This window comes from Juglans microcarpa x Juglans regia, chromosome 4D (assembly GCF_004785595.1).
Source record: "Juglans microcarpa x Juglans regia isolate MS1-56 chromosome 4D, Jm3101_v1.0, whole genome shotgun sequence".
In the NCBI taxonomy this organism is placed as follows: Eukaryota; Viridiplantae; Streptophyta; class Magnoliopsida; order Fagales; family Juglandaceae; genus Juglans; species Juglans microcarpa x Juglans regia.
In genome coordinates this window covers 21910840-21930876 of record NC_054600.1, presented here as the reverse complement: position 1 = coordinate 21930876, position 20037 = coordinate 21910840, and the positions used below count along the sequence as shown (strand labels likewise).

Sequence of the window (20037 nt, the reverse complement as noted above, 5' to 3'; positions counted from 1 at the left end):
AAATGAAACTGCATGTTTCAATCCGTTTTATGTAAATGAGTTGCATTAATCTGCATTAGTCATTTGACTTAATTTGTATTCTACGTAATAGTTAAAATCTATATTTATTAGTAGTCACAATATTTAAAAAACAATAATATTATCTAATAACAAAAAATATTAATATTTTTCTGATTTTAACCTTTAATAAAATCAATATTATAAACTCAACAATAACAAATATGAGCATAGGTCTAAAATTACAATCTCAACAATAAAAATATGTTAATGTCGTGTTTCATATGTCTTTGGGTCAGGTTCTAGCAACTCGAGTCTTCAGAACTGGCCTATGAAAATAGAGAAGAAAACAACTAGGAGAGGTGGCTTTGAGACTGAGGAGTCTCCGATGCAAAAATCAGTAAAGTCTCTTGGAAGTTTGTAAATAAATGAGAGAGTGTAGAGATTATAGAAAGTTTCTTGTACTTGGGAGTTGCTATTTATAGTAGGAGTCTGGGAGAGACAGATCATGTCTGCCCCATGGAGTCCATGTCCTTCGTATTATTCTTTTTGTCAGAGTCTTTTAATGCGTCGTGATTTTACGACAGCATCATTAATGTGACATGTAACTTAGGTAATAGTGTCATTAATACAGCATGATTCTTCGATTTGCCTCACCTCGCTAGCGTCCTTGGTGGTCCGTCGATGTCTTCCATGCTAGAGGTTTGAGAGTCCCCCATACTTTCTACCCATTACGCAAACAAGCACTCAATAGTTGAACACTGTTTAAGGAGTCTCTAGGTCGGCAAGTCTCATCCATTTGCAATACGCTCCTTCATGGAGATTTCATCCAAGGAAGTCTACCCATGGGCCGGGCCTAAGAGCTTACTTGTTCTGGATTGAGCTTTTGCTTCTTATTCCTTTAGTTGCCCTTCTCATGCACGTTAAGATAGAGGGGAAAAAAATCCCTTATAATAAGCATATTGAAAAATATTAATAGTACAATTCAATAATAATAAATTTTTAATTTTAAAATAAAATTTAAATGAGATATTGTGAGTTGATTTCGAGTTATGCAGATTCACACATTATTGACCCGCTTATTAATCGTGCCTTAATGAGTCAATCCGTTTTGATTTGAACACATTTATATCAAATTCAAACGTGCTAATTTTGTATCGTGTTCATATTAGATTCATGGGTCGTATGACATATTGTCACTCCTAATTTACACTGGTTTATGTCCTTATATTTAGAAAGAAAACATATTATTTGGTGTTAAATCAGGCTCCATTTTGAAAACAGTTGACAGTCACTCCGTCTAGAGCTTTATGTCTAAATTTTGGCTAAAATGTGAAGTTTTGGCTAAAACCAAAGTCATTGAAAAAACTAGTCTACATTGGATTATTTATTCCAAAGCTAAAATAATAATATAATATTATATATTTTAATAATAATTTTTAATTTTTTTTATATTTTACAAATCCACTCCATATATTAATTAATAATTTAATTTTTACTTCAAATTATTGTTTTCTAACTATTTTTTTCTTCAACCTAATTATCCTATAAATATATTTTGCGAACCATTTTTACACGCAACAATCACATATACAATTCTTTCCAACATTTCTTCTGGCCAAATTGGTTTTAGAAATATTTTTGAAGTAAAATATTATTTTGGAAATGAATTGTAGCGGATCAAATTTGAAGAAATAAATGACTTTATTATAACTCAAAAGTGAAGTATGAGTTTTGAATACAAACCACTTTAGTAAAAATTAACCAAAATTTAACTAGAGACTAACATTGGCTAATACCAGATTGACTATTTTATTCTTTAAATTTTTATTAATATGTAATTTTTTCACTTTTAGCTAATTATTCAAAATTTAAAGTCTACATTGGATTAGTCATTACACTCTCTATAATAATAAAATATTATTATTTATTATTTTTATATTTTTATAATTAATTAATTCTATTTTCATAACCTTCTATAATCTCTAATAATCATATTCATTTTAATTTTCACAATCTAATAAATAAAATTTCATCACACGATATCAAGGAAAAGAGCCGCGGGAGAGAGAATGAGCCGAAATATAATAAACAATGGGTTTAGACTTGCTACAGGACTTTTCATCTTTGGAAAGAAAAATAAAATTATTGTAACTCATATTTAAGATAAAAAATCTTTGACTAATTTAATGTGAGTCAGTTATTGTTAAAATTAATCAAATATAAAGATAAAAAAATATTTGATCAATCCAATACAATGCTTTAAACTCGGTCATGCATCACGCACTAAGCTTATTCATCGCAGTGCATGGCACCATCCATTACCTATCGAGGGTACCGATAAACATGATTAAGATGACGTGACATTTTTTTTTTATATGCATTCTTTTAAAACATGAATTATTCTATTTTCTAAAACTTATTTTGTATTTTATATTAATGTGACATGTTTTTTTTTTATGCATTCTTAATTATTTTTATCATGCTAACTGTATATATGTCTAGTGTCATTTTATTATTAGTTGTCATTATAAATTTGATGGAGTTGAATGGAGAGATTATTTAGTATTTAGAGCTCAGATCAATTTAAAATATCTTAAACCGCAAAATGATGCAAAAATATTTACAAATTGTTTTATAATTTTCAACGGCTTCATTTGTTTTCACAATTCTTCTTAATTCATCTCATCTTATTAGAGATAAAAAATCAGATACGGATACATACATCTAATTATAATCAGATCTGTATCTAAATTTTAAAAACAGGGTGGTTATCCACCTATCGGGATAAACCTGAAAATAATCTAGACGGCAACCGGATGTGAACCCTGATATCCAAGTTATAATTGGATATTTGGATTTTTATACCTTTTTTAGATATAAATCTGGATATCCGAGTACATTTTGTTTTTTTTCTTTTTATAGACATTTTAAAAATTTTAAAAATACTTTTATAGTACTTTTTTTTAAAAAATCGAATATCATGTTTAATTCTTTTTAACAAATTTAAAAGGTTTTTTTTTTACAAGCCTTTATGTTTATTATTATTATTTATACAAAATAAATAATAATACATCAACGCACAATACATGCATACTACAAATTACATTATTTACATTACAATACAAAATATCAATTTATAAAAAATAAAATAAATAATAATACATTACAATTAATTAGACTAATACAATGCATAATACTACATATTACATATGTAATGAATCAAGCTTCTGTACAAACTTTTCACGTCTTGTCTGTCTTTGGTAGCAAGATAGTCCACCTATCTTTCATATTTATCGTACAAAAACAGGTAGTATTTGCAGGAAGACTTCACAACAATTAAGAGAAACACATAACCAGCCGTTATACAAGACTCAAACAATAAGGAAAACATAAGACATGTGTAAGTGATCGAGGTCTAAAAATGTTACCAAGGTATAGAAGATTCAAAGAGCTGAAATAGGCTCCAATAATAAATAATATTAAAAAATAATATTCTAATAATAATAATATTCTAGTCATCAAAATAAATAAGACTTCTCTCCGTTAAAAAAAATATATATTTAAAGATAAGTTTAGTAAGTAGGATGGGATACAAAATTATCATTTCATTATTTTATCACTATAATTTTTTCAAATTCTCACACAAAATATAATAAATAATTCAACTTTTTCAAATCTCAATTTAATTTTTTTAAATATCAAAATAATAATAATATTAAAAAATAATATTTTAAACTTACATTTAAAATAAAAAACTCTCATCTCATTGTCCAAAACGTTTCCTAATAATTCTACTTACTCAGAGAGAGTGAAATGAAAAAAGGAAAGTCGTTAAAATGAATATTAAAAGAGTCGGGCTACTCTGTTGTCTAAAATAACCTGCTCATTTGACCGATAGTGTATTTTTTCTTTTTATTTTTCTATTTACATTTTTTTTAATATACTTAAATATTTTTAAAAAATAAAAAAATATAACAATATACTTAAAATCATTTTATTAATTATTATGTAAAAAAAAAAAAAAAAAAAAGGGTTCAAGCAGTCACTTTGAGCTACGAGGCAAAGTAGTCTTCCGCGTATTAAAATTACGAATATTGAATTGCGACCCGACAACGGAGAGGAGAAGCATTTCTCTAGTTAAAATCTGGCCATGGATCCCTAGCTTTTCCTTTGGCGGGAGATTTCCCCATTCCTCTCTCTCTCTCTCTGTGTCTGCTAAATTTCACCCTCGTCCCTCAACCCCAACCTCTTCGTGCGTGCGTGTAGATTTCTAGGGTTAATCTTCTGGCCACAAACACTTGAAAAAGTCATGGAGGAGGACCCGGCTCCACCATCCGAAACCTCTACTCGCCGCTCCGTGAGTTTCATTTCCATTTCTCTCTCTCTCTCTCTCTCTCTCTCTCTCTCTCTCTCTCTCTCTCTCATTATGCAATTTGATCTAATTGTTTTTTGAGTAAGCAGAAAAGGACTAGGGCTCAGGCTCAAACTACTGAGAACCGACCCAGTAAGGCAAATGGTACTGGTGCTGAGAACCGTGACCGGGCCAGCGAAGCAAGTGACCAGGTGGACAGAGAGAGTTCTCCCGAAGATGATTTCGAGGACGCTGCTCCTAAGACTAAGCGTAATCGTGCCTCCGATGGAACTTCGGCCTTGGCTTTCAAAGCCACCGACCAGAGCTTAATTGGTAATACTTGGACATAATTTACAATTTTGAGAGTATACAGAAATTTTTATACTCATAGCTTTGATACATGGATAATGCTTCAAAAGATGTACCGTTAGGGTTGCAAACGTTTCTATTTTTTTATCGGTAGGTTGCTAACGTTTATATAGAATCAATATCTTCAGTTATTACAAGTTTTTTTGGCCGCTCTTCAATGGGAGCTTCCAGTGTACGTTTTTTCCCTACTCTTCCAGTGTACAATTAAATTTACTTCGTACGACTGCGTGTGACCGTCAGTGGGAAATAATTTGAATTGTTATGCTAGCACTGGTCTTCATTACTGCTAAGTTGAAAATAACTTATCCTGCCAGTGGTTTGTTTGCCAATTATAGCGCTATTGCGGCTGTGTTGGTTCACGAAGGGGTGCGTCCATGACTGCAGAAGATCATTGAAGAGGAGTAGCTTGGATGTATTTTCTGCAAGTACTGTGGCTCTTCGTTATTAGGGTCATCAGTTATTGAGTCCCAGTTAAGCGGGTTCTCTGGGTAGGGGGCTTTGGGTACAATCGTACCTTTCAGGCTTTATTTTTGCATGAAGTGACCGCTATCAAGACTTGGACCCACATGCCTGTGCCTGGCAACATAAGATTCTTGTTAGATATAGTAAGTTTACGATAAGTACGCCAATGACCCTTGGGCCAAATGGCACCACCCTGGTCCTTATAGTTTATGACAAGTACAGGGAAGAACTTCTAATTAGAAGCATGATTCTACAGGATTATAATGTTAATTGTGCTAAAACGATTTTGGTACATGCAAATCATAAAATCCCCAGAGACTTCTCTTTGTTGATCATTGCTCATTTGAAACCTATCGTGATGGTAGAACAACTTTACTCTGATTGTTCCCCATGCATTAAACTATTTAGTGCATTCTATCAAAACTATATACCGTAAGGATCCAACCTCGTCTTGTTTTAACTGTTGTGGGCTTCAATTTTCAGAGTTGTCTCCATAGATTCACCTCTCGTATGTATTGCTATCATATTCTTTCTAAAATTTATTTAAGTTGCTGATTATTCTATTAGTGTCCATTATATGTTTAGTGAGCAGTAATATTTTCTTGTTTGGGACCCAGGTAATGCATATTGACAAGTTGAGTTGATTTTGGTGGTTTTTTATGCAGAGGTCATCAAAGGTAATGGCAAACTTATTCCTCAAGTGGTAAAGCTTTGGGTTGAGCAATATGAAAAAGATCCAAAACCTGCAATGGTTGAGCTCCTGATGATGCTGTTTGAGGTATCTGGAAGCTTTCTTTAAGCAACTCTATGATCAAGAAGATAAATATTGAAGTGATAGAATTTGTAAATACTATATGACTCGGTCTGAAATAATATTTTTAGAGAAATTTAAAACAGAGAAGTGCGTTGGAATTTTCTAATTCATTAGGACACGTCTCTAATTAATTAGAGCATTAAACCTTATTGACTTGACTAACATATTTCGGTCTTGTGACTCGTAAAATTTATACTTTTTCAGGCATGTGGAGCTAAGTACTATATCAAGGGAGAGTACTTGGATGAGACGGATGTCGATGATGTTGTGGTTGCTCTTGTCAATCTTGCTAGAAGGGTATCCTAACCTTACCGTATTATTGCTATTTCTTGTTTCCTTTTTATACTCTTCCATTTATTTATATCTTCAAAGATTTTTTTTTACTAGAATCCGATGTGATAATCAAATGATTAACATTCATGCATCAAGATCTTTTGCCCATAGTTTTAGCTTGACTGCTCTGGAATCTTAGGGAGAAGTTGAAGATTATCAAAATTCGAAAAGGAAGGAGTATAAGAACTTTAAAGACAATCTTGAATTATTCTGGGACAATTTGATTCGTGAGAGTCAACATGGGCCATTATTTGATCAGGTTTTGTTTGACAAGTGCATGGACTATATAATCGCACTATCTTGGTAAGTTCGCAGCTATTTTATGGTTTTATTTTAAATGCTAAAATTTCCAAGTAGCTTACTCTAGTGTTTCCTTGGCTTTTATTTCCATGCAGCACTCCTCCAAGAGTCTACCGTCAAGTTGCTTCTTTGATGGGGCTCCAACTTGTCACATCCTTCATAACTGTGGCTAAAATGCTTGGTTCACAACGTGAAACTACTCGTAGACAGTTGGATGCTGAAAAGAAGAAACGGACTGAGGGGCCTCGTGTGGAGTCTCTAAATAAAAGGTTCTCAATGACTCATGAAAACATAACAGTGTTAGAGGAGATGATGCGCAAAATATTCACTGGGTAGGATCGGAATCAATGAAATGTATTTATCTGCACTAGTGCAGGTATTATTGAAGTCTTCCTAATTTGTTTGTCTTTCTTTTGCAAGGTTATTTGTCCATCGTTACCGAGACATTGACCCAAACATTCGAACATCATGCATACAGTCACTTGGGGCATGGATTTTGTCATTCCCTTCACTGTTCTTGCAAGATTTGTACTTAAAGTATCTAGGGTGGACACTGAATGATAAAGTAAGTTAAAAGTTGTAAATTAATGTCAATATAATATTTGATTCTCCTGGTATGCTAGAGAAATCTTATTTTGCTCATTTTTTATCTGCTTTAATCTGAAGAATGCTGGGGTGAGAAAAGCTTCTGTCCTTGCATTGCAAAATCTTTATGAGGCGGATGATAATGTGCCAACTCTTAGTCTATTCACTGAAAGATTTTCTAATCGGATGATTGAGCTTGCTGACGACATTGATGTTTCTGTGGCTGTTTGTGCCATAGGACTTGTAAAACAACTACTAAGGTGATACTTGTCTATCAACCTTTTGAAAATTCAATGTTAACAATAAACAATAAATCATTTCTTCCCCTTGGTGACTGTTTATGCAAAACTTATGCACTGAGAATTGGCTGCTATCTGTTGCAGACATCAACTTATACCAGATGATGACTTGGGTCCTCTCTATGATTTACTCATTGATGATCCACCAGAAATCAGGCATGCCATAGGAGCATTAGTTTATGATCATCTGATTGCTCAAAAGTTTAGTACTTCCCAGTCTGATTTAAAAGGTTTTAGTCTTCCTTGATTCTCTATTTTCATGTGTATGCTATGATTCTATCAACTATCACTATGATGACTACCATTTTCATTCTAGGCGATGATAGCAGTTCTTCAGAGGTCCATCTTGGCAGAATGCTGCAAATTCTGAGAGAATTTTCAACAGATCCAATTTTAAGCATTTACGTCATTGATGATGTTTGGGAGTATATGAAGGCTATGAAGGTATGTTTTTATGACTCACATTGTAGGCTATGGGTGGGCTGGGTGGGAGAGTGTGATTTACGAACCTGACTGGGTCAGGATTTGCTGACTTTACTTGACACGCAGTTGGGTAGGCATTGATATTTCTATTTCGGCATGGCTGTACTTTGATCCGAAACTTCAGTTGCATTAAAAATTTATTGCAAATTTAGAACCAAGCTTCTTTTTTTGAGCATACCATGCAACAAGGACGACATTGAATTAATGCAGTTTTATGTCCCAAATTTGAAGTAGCTCTAATGGATTTCATTTAGATTTTCTTCTGCTTTGGTGTTTTTTCAAAAACAAAATTCTCTTTTATGCTGTAACTTTATATTTTTTTCCAAACAACTTTATATTGGTTTTTCATGTATACCTGGTTGAGTAATTTCGAATTTAATTTGTACATTATATTTGAAGCATTAGGGATCACAATCTATGTAGGATCTGCTGGAAGTTATAGCTGAACCAACTTGTCCAACTGGGATGCAAAGCCACATGGGTTGGTCAACTTTTATTCTCAGAGGGTTATGGTTTTGGTCAGCGTGTTAAACTAGTGACAGTTGGGGTTGGGTCACCTTTAAGCTGCGCGTTACTTTCTATGTTGGCATTTCTATTCAATAAATTTCTGGAGTGGAACTTAGAGAAGATACTGTTGTGGTGCAGTATATAATAAATTAGATTAGATTTATAATGAAATGTTCTAATAGTATTAACTTTCTCTTGATTTTTTTGGGTCACTTTGTAATAGTAGTTGATTTTTCACTTGCAGGATTGGAAGTGTATTATCTCCATTCTCTTGGATGAGAATCCGTTGATTGAGCTTACTGATGAGGATGCAACAAACTTGGTTCGGCTTCTTTGTGCATCTGTCAAAAAGGCTGTTGGAGAGAGGATTGTCCCTGCTACTGATAATCGGAAGCAATATTACCCTAAAGCTCAAAAAGTGTGTAATTCCTTATGCATTTTGTTCCTGTTTTGCTCAAATACCTTTATATACCTTTTTCATATTGCCAGCTCTAAATATGTTTTATGCGCTATAGTAGAATACAGCATGTTTTGTATCAAAATATCCATTTTTTTGTATAATCAGGTGTTATTAAGAAAGTAAATTGGTTTTGATACATGATTATGCAAGCGGATTTGTGTTTTTGGGCTTACTTTCTAGAGGTGGGTCTTCCTGGGTGAAGTTCCACGTCAGTAAAAATTGAATTAAATAAACTGGTTTTCTTTTGGAAATTCAGTTTATGCAGTTTATCATGGACACCTTATATTAGGACACCGTTCTGAATTACTTCTGTTCCAATTGTCAGGAAATATTTGAAAACAACAGACGGGATATTACTGTTGCCATGATGAAGTACTATCCTTTGCTCTTACGCAAATTCGTGGCAGACAAAGCAAAAATGCCATCACTAGTTGAGATTATTTTACAAATGAATCTTGAGCTTTATTCCTTAAAGAGACAGGAGCAGGTGGGCCACAGAATTTCTTGTGCCTATCGGTTTGTTTGATATTTGTACAACTTAAAATTCAAAGCAAAAGCTTACGGGCTTTACCTTTCAGAATTTTAAAAATGTCCTTCAGCTTATGAAAGAGGCATTTTTTAAGCATGGTGAGAAGGAGGCACTGAGATCTTGTGTGAGGGCTATTAGCTTTTGCTCCACCGAGAGTCAAGGGGAGCTGCAGGATTTTGCTCGTAATAAATTAAAGGAACTGGAGGATGAACTTATTGCTAAACTTAAAGCTGCAATCAAAGAAGTAGCGGTATGCTTCAGCAATAATCATTCTTTTTTCCTTGATTTGTGGTGGGTAAAATGTGATATGTTTCAGCCCTGCAGGATGGTGACGATGAATATTCACTTCTTGTAAATTCGAAAAGGTTGTATGAGCTTCAATTGTCAAGGGCCGTGCCTATTGAGAGCTTATATGATGATATTGTCATGGTTCTCACTAGGTTTAGAAATATGGAAGATGAGGTGTGTCAAGTCTTAGCTTGCGGAAGAATCAGACATTTGTTTCTCTTACTCACTTTATTACATTTATAAATAATCATTTGCTGCTCATGCTGGCTCAGGTTGTCAGTTTTCTTCTTCTGAACATGTATTTGCATTTGGCGTGGTGTCTGCACTCCATTGTAAATAGCGAAACTGTCTCTGAAGCATCTTTATCTTCTCTACTATCTAAACGCACAACCTTTTTTGAGCAACTTCAGTACTTTCTCAACACCTTCGCTGAAGGGGAGAACGTGGGTAAAAATGGAAATCAGCTAGGTTGCAGGGTGAGCATTTTATTGCTTTGATTTTATCAATGTCAAACCACAGCTCAGTTAAAATATTTATCCTTATTTCAATAAAATTTACTTTTACCTATAAAAAAAAAATTTATAAGGGATTTTTTGGCAAGCCCCAATTTTGGTCTAATTAAATGTATGCTGTGCCCAAGGTTTGTACTATACTTGCCGAAGCATGGTTTTTGTTTAGAAAGACAAATTATTCTTCTACGAAGCTGGAAAGACTAGGATATTGTCCTGAGGCTTCTACTCTTCAAAAGTTCTGGAAACTTTGTGAACAGCAGCTCAACATTTCAGGTGACTCAACATTTTTGCTTCCTCTTTTGGCTAGTAGTATGGTGCTATGATTGGAATAACTATGATAGATCACATCAAGATTGAAAGGCTATGCTGTCACTCGTTTTTACATATTTTTGTGGGATTGTTTATTGATACAATACATTCAAATAGATCTTTTTGGATGGGTTTCATTTTCTTTTTCGATAAGGAATAGATCTAAAAACAATGTAGGTGAGAGTCTTTTGCATTTTTCCTGAGATTTGAACAATCAATGGCATTACATGTATGGGTCAAAAGTACATTGTTAATTTTATGGAAACACTGAATTTCATCTTTTTGAAATTTTTATTTGTCAAGTAGGACTGTCTTAATTTTATCTTAATTTATTGAATAGTTTAAATTTTTATAAAACTATTGATACATGAGAAAATGAGTGATGTCCTATCAATCTCGATCAAGTGGTGCCTTATCATAGTTTATCTCATCCTAATTAAATGCTCATTTGCTGGTTTGTAAAATTGAATTGAACATTTTGTTAAAAAACTGGTATCATCAGGAATTTTGATACTTCTAGTGTACTGCTTCTTGTTTGTGTTTGGGTTCTAGACTCAACAACAGTTATGGACTTAATAATTTGATCAAGGTTGATACTTAGAAGATACGATTACCAGCTTTGTTCCCTGCTGTACTTATTTGGATTTCCATGTTTAGAAATCTAGATTCTTATTCCTGCACATTTCTTACAGACGAGACAGAAGATGAAGAGGTGAACAAAGAGTATGTTGAGGAGACAAATAGAGATGCAGTCATGATTGCTGCTGCAAAGTTGGTTGCTGGGGATGCAGTTCCTAAGGTGAACATGGTTCTGTTTTGTCCTCTGTTTTGTCTTTTGAGTATGATTATTTGTCGCACTTGGGATAAACCTGTTGACAATTTTTTTCTGCATGTATGATATCTGTGTGATCCTGAGCTGTCAATTATTAATGCAGGAATATCTCGGTCCTGAGATTATATCTCATTTCGTTATGCATGGAACGGGTGTGGCAGAAATTGTTAAGCATCTGATCACTGTTCTAAAGAAAAAAGATCATGACCTTTCCAATATCTTTCTTGAAGCACTGAAAAGGGTGAGAATAATGACTTTGGGTCGAGGAATTTCATCTAATCTAAGATGCTGACTAATATGTTCTAATGTACAGATGGTCTTAATTTACTTGGTGAATGAAAATGGGACTTTCTTGCATTTTCTTAGCGTGTTGATCCATAAAAATGAGATTCATGGAGAAAATACTAAAGGAGATTTAGTTTGTGATATGATTTTTCTAATTTTGCCTTTCATCTCAGCTCTCCTCTGAATCGTTAGCTTCAGTATTTTTTATTTTCAGCTTCAATTTTTATCCATTTTTTATTGTTAGGTAAGTTATGAGCAAAGTTAAAATGGTGCCACAAGTCCCTCTGGACTTCTTGCTTTGAGATGATGTACAGATAACTTTTTTGGGATTTAGTTAGGTTAGGGGAAAGGTAGTGTCCCTTCCTCTAATTTATGTAGTCTACGTGTTTTTAGTTATTTAGATAATATTGAAAGCATCCTATTATGGATCTGCTATTTTAAGTACTATTAAAAGCATCCTATTCTGGATTCAAACAGGCCTTCCATCGGTATATGGCGGAACTTTCCTTAAGTGAGGACGAACCCTTGACTAGCAAGTCTTTTCTCGAGTGTAAAGAGCTGGCTACTCGGCTGTCTGGAACATTCATGGGCACTGCTCGGAATAAGCATAGATCAGACATCCTAAAAATTGTCAAGGACGGTATTGAATATGCTTTTGTAGATGCTCCGAAGCAGTTGTCATTTTTGGAAGGCGCCGTCCTCCATTTCGTATCCAAACTTCCTACACCTGATGTGCTCGACATGTAAGAGTTATTTGTTTCTGAGTAATGCTACTCATCATCCTTTTATTCATCGTTCTTATCATCTTATGATGTGGCACTAAATGATTGAAAAATTATTTGTTATATTTCACTCGTCTACCAATCATTTGATGTTACATTAAGGGATGTTGAGAGGATGATGGTTAAAAGGGTGACGAATAACAGTTTTCTCTTCTTCTCTCTCTTTTTTTTTTTCTTTTAATGTAGGAATCTAATATAATTTCAGATTAAAGTTCCAATATGACACACTTTGACACTAATTGCTTTGCAAACAGTATCAAGGATGTCCAAAAACGTACAGAGAATGTAAATACAGATGAAGATCCCAGTGGCTGGCGCCCCTACCACACATTTGTTGACAGTTTACGAGAGAAGTATGCAAAGAATGAAGGTTTTCAAGGTACCACTGTAATATACTTTCAATGCTTCCCTCTAGATCTAAAGTGTGTAACTTCTCGTTATTGAGCATTTTTTGCTCAATAACTGTTACTTTAAAAAACTTTCCTTTTGCTAAACAATAAGCAATTCTTTTTTGTAGTGGTAAAAAATAAGCATCTCATTAAGCTGTTTTCTTATTTATCATTATTCTTCGTTCTTCTTCCCCCCCCCCCTCTCTCTCACAATCACATGCAAACACTTGTTTATTTTTAAGTTATTATGTAATCATTTAAAATTATTGATCGTTGTGTATATATCTTTTGCCTATGAGAGTTATGAGGGTGAGACTAATATATTGATTTGCAGAGGAGAAAGAAGGGGCCACCGTAAGGCGCAGGGGTCGTCCCCCTAAGCGGCGTAATATAGAGGGAAAGAGACTTTTTGATGAGCACAGTTCAAGTGAAGAGGATTCAATTAGTGCATCCGACCGAGAAGATGCTCAAGATGAAGAGGAAGAGGAAGATGCTCCTTTGATACGTTCAGTTAGGCCATCATCCAAGTTGAGAGCATTGAGACTTTCAAAAGAGGAAAACAAAGGCCGGACAAGGACAAGAGATTCTGGAAGAGCAAGAGATAATGTAGCTGCATCGACATCAGGTATGGAATCGTTTTGTCCTCTGCTGAATATGCTTCATTTTTTGTGTGTTCATCGGCTAAGAAAAAAGTGATTCAACTTTTGTGTACATTTTTCACTTTGAGAGGAGGTTTTGCTTTTCTGTTTGCAACTTATGATTATTCAGTCAGCACACATTCAAGGTGCACTACTGTTAGACTAAGGTACCACCTGAGCAAAATGGTAGCCTGGTTGGTAATATGCCACCACTGATACGCTTCTTATAAATAAAACTTCTTGTTTACCTATAAAAAAAATGTAACCACTGATATGCATTTTATCTGTTAATATTAAACCTGATGTTTATGAGAACTTAGTGCCTTGCTCGTTAAAGAGCTCAAAATGCGCACACGAAGTACAAAAATTTCATCATGGTTGGCTAATGATAAAATGGAGCAGCCATCCTACATCATGATATCTTCTCTGCTTGAATAAATTACCTCTGATAAATAGTTAGTCAACTGAAGAATATTGACTTTTCAATTGCAATGGCTAGCCCTTTCAATTAGTTAGCGATTGAAAAATATTGCTTTTTGTGATCCCTCTTTTTCCTGAGTGCTACAAGGAATGTAGTTTATGCTTTTAACTTTATCAAAAGCTCATGTATTGTTTCTGAATTGAGAGATTTTAGTTGATAATTTGTGCTGATCATATTTAGTTTTTTCTGTTTGACCATTTGATCTTTTCTTTGAGCAGGGGCCTCCAGCTAGTGACTAGAAGAACACTTCAGACTTGTTTATACAAGCAAGCTACGGCAGCATAGGTCCAAGTAGGAAAAAAAAAAAAAAAAGAGGCTTTGGAGCCGTACCATCTGTAACAGTATGCTCTGGCTCATCTTTGTTTAGGTTACTTCCATGTTTTTGCCTTTATAGCTGAACTGCATTGTTAAGTAATCTCTAATTAAAGTGTTGATCAAATGCAAAGCCGAGATTTCTGGGAAAGACGGACTACCCCATAATTCCAAGCCTTGAAGCAGCTCTTCTCTTTCTTTGTTTTGTTTTATGTTGTGAAAACCAGACGAGGAAAAATTGTGGAGTTGGTCTGTGACATGTCCAATATGTCTTATCTTCAAGGATAACTCGATTCTAGTTTACGGCTTTCGCTCGCTCCTTTTTAATACTCCATCGGCATTGGCCTAAATCTGGTATGAAACAATTGAAACATGATCCATGGATGTAGTAGACTCTTGTAGCTTTATTACGGAAGTAAGCTGAGTTGGTTTGGGTGTATGTTTTGCCTTGTCAATGATGGCTCATACCAGAAACTGGTCGACGTGAACAGAACCGCCGACCATAATTCAGTAAACAGAAGAAAAACTTGATGTTTTATGGGGTTATGAGAAATGAGAGAAAAAGTTGAATAAAAAAATTATAGAGTTAAAATATTGTTAGAATATTATTTTTGTTTGGGGATTTGAAAATTTGAATTGTATTTATTTTTTATTTGAAAGTTTAGTAAAATTGTAATGATTAGTCTGAAAGTATTTGTGTTCGAGTGATATTTGGGGAGTAGATGAAATGATAATTTTGGGATGAATTTTTTTTTCAAACGAAGCCCTTAGTGTAACCCGACCCATATTGGAAAATCGAATAACCTATCTAAAAGTAGTCATGGATGTTAAGTTCTACACTGGCAAACTACTCGTTAAAATTGGGCTTTTTTTAAGGCAAGTTTTAAATTGACGAGTCTTTTAATGATTATGGTGTAGATGTAGGTGGATATGATATTGGAACATCTCATGTTCTGAGGGGGAAATTTAAGAGGATATCACTTGTTTAGGACACCTCAATTCGAACATGTGTAACTTAAGGAATAGGTAGGGTTATAAAGGTAGTCATAGGTGCTTAAGGATGTGATTTGGTAGTGGAGTGATCTAAGATCACTCTATTACTATTTATTATTTTATTATTATTATTTTATCTATTTTTTATTATTATTTAATATTTTATTATTATTATTCACAGATCATCTGAGATCATCTCACTATTTTTACATACCATTAAAAGTGATTCTATATTAGAAGCTTTAAATTTGTGTTTATCGCACACGCGTGAGCAGCATCTTCCCCACAAATAAAAAGGGCCAAGAAAATAACTTTCAAATACCTAATATTTTTAATTTTTCACCTGCCACCTGTTTCATACTTCTTACCACAATTTACTTCTGTTGGTCCCTGCTACCTTCCGTCTTCTGGCTTGCTCTCCTAAACCCCCCCCCCCCCCCCCCCCCAAAATGAAAAAAAAGTGTAATGGCTGATAGATACATAAGACTTAAAAGCAATCGGCAATCAGATATATAAATCCAGATTCACAATAAAACAGCCAGGTTTGCATGAACTAGTAAGTGGAACTCATGTAAATGGAACATCAAGTATATGATAGCGCTGAAACAACCCATCCTCATTGTAAAGGCAAAGTTCATTTGTGAAAGCTTCCCATCCACATCTCAATTTCAAAATTTGGCCTTTGATAATATAATAAAATAAAAATGTTATTTATACTTGAATAGTGTTACATATACTTACAATTTTACATACAAGACCAATTTTATCAGTTTTCTTTTTAAACTCAAATTTTAAATTTCATAATTTTTAGCATCTTAATGAAAAATTCTGGAGACCACTATTTTATATAAGCCGGATCACACCCCTAATAAAATGACCAATTTCTCTTTGTATAAAAAAGCACAGAGCATTTCTATGCATCAGCCTATAACCGCAGCACACCTCACATTATTTTTTTATTTTAATTTTTTTTTACGTGCTTTGTGCTGTGACTATGGGCTGATGCAAATACATTTTCTTTCCCTCTCTCAAATTTCACCCTTGAAATGCCCAGTAGACCTCCTCTTCCCATCTCCAACCCCGCGTTCCGTCTGCACTTTCCCCCCACCCGCGTCGCCCCTCCCTCCCGCCCTCTGCCAAGCACCACCCTGCGACGCCCCTCCCTCTGTCCAGCTCTAGCGCCACCCCTCGTTGGCTCCTCGGTCTGCCCAACGTCGCTCCTCTGCTCATGAGTTTTGAGCTCTCTCTACTCAGCTTCGTAGGTAACTTCAACGTGCATTTTTCCTTCCGTATTATTATTCTACTTGTATAATAAGAGAGGTGAATTTTGGGACAAATTTTGGACTTTGTGAGATGGTTATTGCGGCTTAAGGCATGGAGTTTCGAAATCATTTGTATAAATTGTTGAAGGCTTGGGCAAAAATCCCATTGCTTTTATTTAAAAAAAAAAAAAACTTTTTGTTGACTTGACATACTTTGACCATAACTAAACCAAAAGTCGAGCCATTGATTCTCGGCAGCAGCATTTGTAGATGCCTTGAACTCAAAATTGCACAAAGCCATCCTCTTTACTCCTCCGATCCCCGACCATGGAAACTTTGCAAGACACAGTATTCCTAACATTCTGAAACTTTGCAAGACATGAACAAAGCCATTCCCTTTTCTTGGTTCACTGCAAGAAGAACTACAGATGAAGCAAGTAAAGGAGGGATGGCATTTAATTAAGAGAAACTGCCGTTAAGCCTAGCTTGGCTGCTTCCAAATGTGGATTCAAATGAATACCTCTTCCTTCATAGGTAGGAAGAGAATTGTGTGTTTTTTTCCATCATGTAACGCCCAGAGCCGAACGAGCTCCATTTCATGAGCCAAACGACGCCGTGCCTTCGAAGACCCTAGCAAACGACGCCGTATGGCCAGGGATGCTTTCTTCCCTTCTGTTTCTCCCCACCCCCGACGCGCTCTCTGTCTCTCTCTCTCACAGTTTCTTTCATCCCGAAATCCCCTCCTCCCCGTTAACCCTTCTTCCGCATTTGCTCTCCTACGAAATCCCATTTCCCCCCACTTACCCTTCCGTTGCTCAATCATCTGCATCTTCCCCTCACCCTCACATTCTCATAACAAACTTACTCTCACTCTCTCGCCCTCTTTCACGATTTTTCTTCTTGGATGTTTGTTGCTGAAATTGTGTGGGTTGTGGATTTTGGGTTGCTGCCGAGACTCCTCACGCCGGTCATTCTCAGTGGGCTTTCCTAGTCGTACACCATCACGGGTGCTTGAGATTTGCTGTCGACTCCGCCCATTGCCGAGCTCGATAACGGTAGGCGTTACCTCTCTCTTTCTCTCTCTGTGTACATGTCTTCAAAACGGGCTCCTCTTCCGAAATACATCTTCTAGAACACTAGTCTTTATCTTCACTTTTAATGTGCTGGCATAATCTCAGCCTTTCCTCAGATCAACGGTCACAGAACACTCCAGCGTCTTCTCCTTCTAACCCTAGACTTGGCTTACGACATTCCACTTCGCAAGCTTCCCTTTCACTTCTCTCTTCATGCCGCTGCACCCAACCCTCACAACACCTACGGCCAGATGTGTAACATCTTGTTCCCGTATCTAAAAACCCTAGCGCAACTTTTTTGAGCTTCCACAACCCTCCTTCAATGGCGGAACCAAGTTCAAGCTTTAAACCTGTGAAACCCAAGCTCAAACCCAAACCCAGAACCCCCAAGCAAACCCCAGAGTCCAAGTACTGGTCCTCCTTCAAAACCCACCAAATCCCAAACCTCATCTCCTCTGTCACCTCCCTCACCTTCTCTCCCACGACTCCACACCCCTTCGCCGCCACCTACTCGACCTCGCTTACCCTCTTCAGCCCACAGACGCTCTCTCCCTCCTCCACTATCTCCTCTTTCTCCGACGTCGTTTCCTCCGCCTCCTTTCGCTGTGACGGCCTCTTGATTGCCGCCTCGGATCTCTCCGGACTAATTAAAGTATTCGATGTCAAAACCCGGACCCCACTGCGTAAACTCCGGTCCCACACACGCCCGGTACGTTTTGTCAAATACCCAGTTCATGATAAGCTCCATTTGGTCTCTGGCGGCGACGATGCCCTCGTTAAGTACTGGGATGTCGCCACCGAGACACCAATATTAGAGCTTCAGGGACATAAGGATTATGTACGTAGTGGTGATTTTTCACCTGTTAGTCATGAATTGTGTGTGACTGGATCATATGATCATACGGTTAAGCTATGGGATGTGAGAGTAGCCGATTCCAAATCGGTTTTGGAGGTGAACCATGGAAAACCCATTGAGGATGTGATATTTTTGCCTTCTGGGGGGCTAGTTGCTACGGCAGGTGGGAATTCGGTTAAGATATGGGATTTGATTGGCGGTGGGAGACTGGTTTTTTCAATGGAGAGTCATACCAAGACAGTTACTTCCATTTGTGCAGGGAGAGCTGGGAAGGAGAGTGGAGAAGAGGGGAGGGAGAATAGGGTTTTGAGTGTGGGATTGGATGGGTATATGAAAGTTTTTGATTATGGTAGGATGAAAATCACACATTCCATGCGGTTCCCGGCACCACTTATGTCAATTGGGTTTTCGCCAGATTGTGGGATGAGAGTGATTGGTAGTTCTAATGGGGTACTGTATGTTGGGAAGAAGAAAACAAAGGAGGAGAATGTGGAGAGTGGTGTAAGGAGTTTTTGGAGCTTAGGGCAGGAGGAGAGAAGGGTTATGAGGCCTTCGTATTTTCGCTATTTTCAGAGAGGGCAGGGGGAGAAGCCAAAGGAGGGGGATTATGTGGTAATGAGGCCAAAAAAGCTGAAGTTGGCAGAGCATGATAAGTTGCTTAAGAAGTTTAGGCATAAAGAGGCTTTGGTGTCGGTGTTAGACGGCAAGAATCCAGAGAACGTGGTTGCAGTGATGGAGGAATTGGTGGCAAGGAGGAAATTGCTCAAATGTGTTGAGAATTTGGACAATGAGGAGCTTGGATTGTTGTTGATGTTCTTGCATAAGTACACAACGGTGCCAAGATACTCTGGTTTGTTGATGGGGTTGACGAAGAAGGTGCTTGAAATGCGGATTGAAGATATTAGATGTTCTGAGGCCTTAAAGGATCAAATTAGAAACCTTAAGCGGTCTGTTGAGGAGGAGATACGGATACAACACTCATTGCAAGAGATACAGGGTATCATTTCTCCTTTGTTGAGGATAGCTGGGAGGAGATGAAAACATGACACTTATATTGATTGCATTTCCCTGTTTTATGATGTAGCTGTATTATTTTTGTACCTGCTTACAGCTTTGTTTTCATGCCAACTGAAAATTCTGCAATTTTGTTTCATGAGAATTTACTGTGTTTTCTTTTCAATTTTATGAGGAACTTTAGTTACTTGTTAAGATTTATCATATCAAAGTCGTTCTTTTCCATTGACATTGTTATTCGATACCTTTTAGGTTGTGTTCTTCTATGATCTCAGAATGTACAACATAATAATAGGTGGTGTATTTTTACTATGAGTAATAATACTACATGCATTTACAATTTTACGTACGGAGTAAATGCCCCCGATCCGAACATGATCACTCTAGGCAGCACTACCTTTTCGTTCCTAAATTGTCACCTCTTCTGCAATGGTGTCCAAATTGCTATTTTTGAGATATTGCATCATAAAATTACCACTTCCAAAAAAAAAAAACACTACAGCAGAATTTTGATTATTG

General features: G+C 36.1%; 2 protein-coding genes across 3 annotated transcripts; both read left to right on the top strand.

Annotated features, from left to right (window-relative positions):
* The first annotated feature begins 4088 nt into the window (after window positions 1-4088).
* Window positions 4089-14759, top strand: LOC121259253 (sister-chromatid cohesion protein 3). 2 transcript variants are annotated; one of them, XM_041160759.1, is made up of 23 exons: window positions 4089-4357; window positions 4462-4684; window positions 5848-5960; window positions 6201-6293; window positions 6469-6632; window positions 6725-6961; window positions 7050-7194; window positions 7296-7474; window positions 7598-7743; window positions 7830-7957; window positions 8748-8921; window positions 9289-9450; window positions 9542-9742; window positions 9817-9954; window positions 10053-10256; window positions 10421-10565; window positions 11267-11400; window positions 11537-11674; window positions 12196-12461; window positions 12755-12879; window positions 13224-13514; window positions 14227-14299; window positions 14420-14759. In XM_041160759.1, exons 1-22 carry the CDS (start codon window positions 4310-4312, stop codon window positions 14238-14240), a joined length of 3468 nt encoding a protein of 1155 aa, XP_041016693.1. In that variant the 5' UTR covers window positions 4089-4309; the 3' UTR covers window positions 14241-14299; window positions 14420-14759. The 2 variants fall into 2 exon arrangements, with proteins under 2 accessions (XP_041016693.1, XP_041016694.1); XM_041160760.1 differs by having other exon boundaries at window positions 4090-4357; window positions 11294-11400.
* A 3018-nt stretch (window positions 14760-17777) lies between these two features.
* LOC121259257 (protein SLOW WALKER 1) lies at window positions 17778-19740 on the top strand. Its single transcript, XM_041160777.1, has one exon. The coding sequence runs from the start codon at window positions 17971-17973 to the stop codon at window positions 19540-19542; it is 1572 nt and encodes a 523-aa protein (XP_041016711.1). The 5' UTR covers window positions 17778-17970; the 3' UTR covers window positions 19543-19740.
* Window positions 19741-20037: the final 297 nt, after the last annotated feature.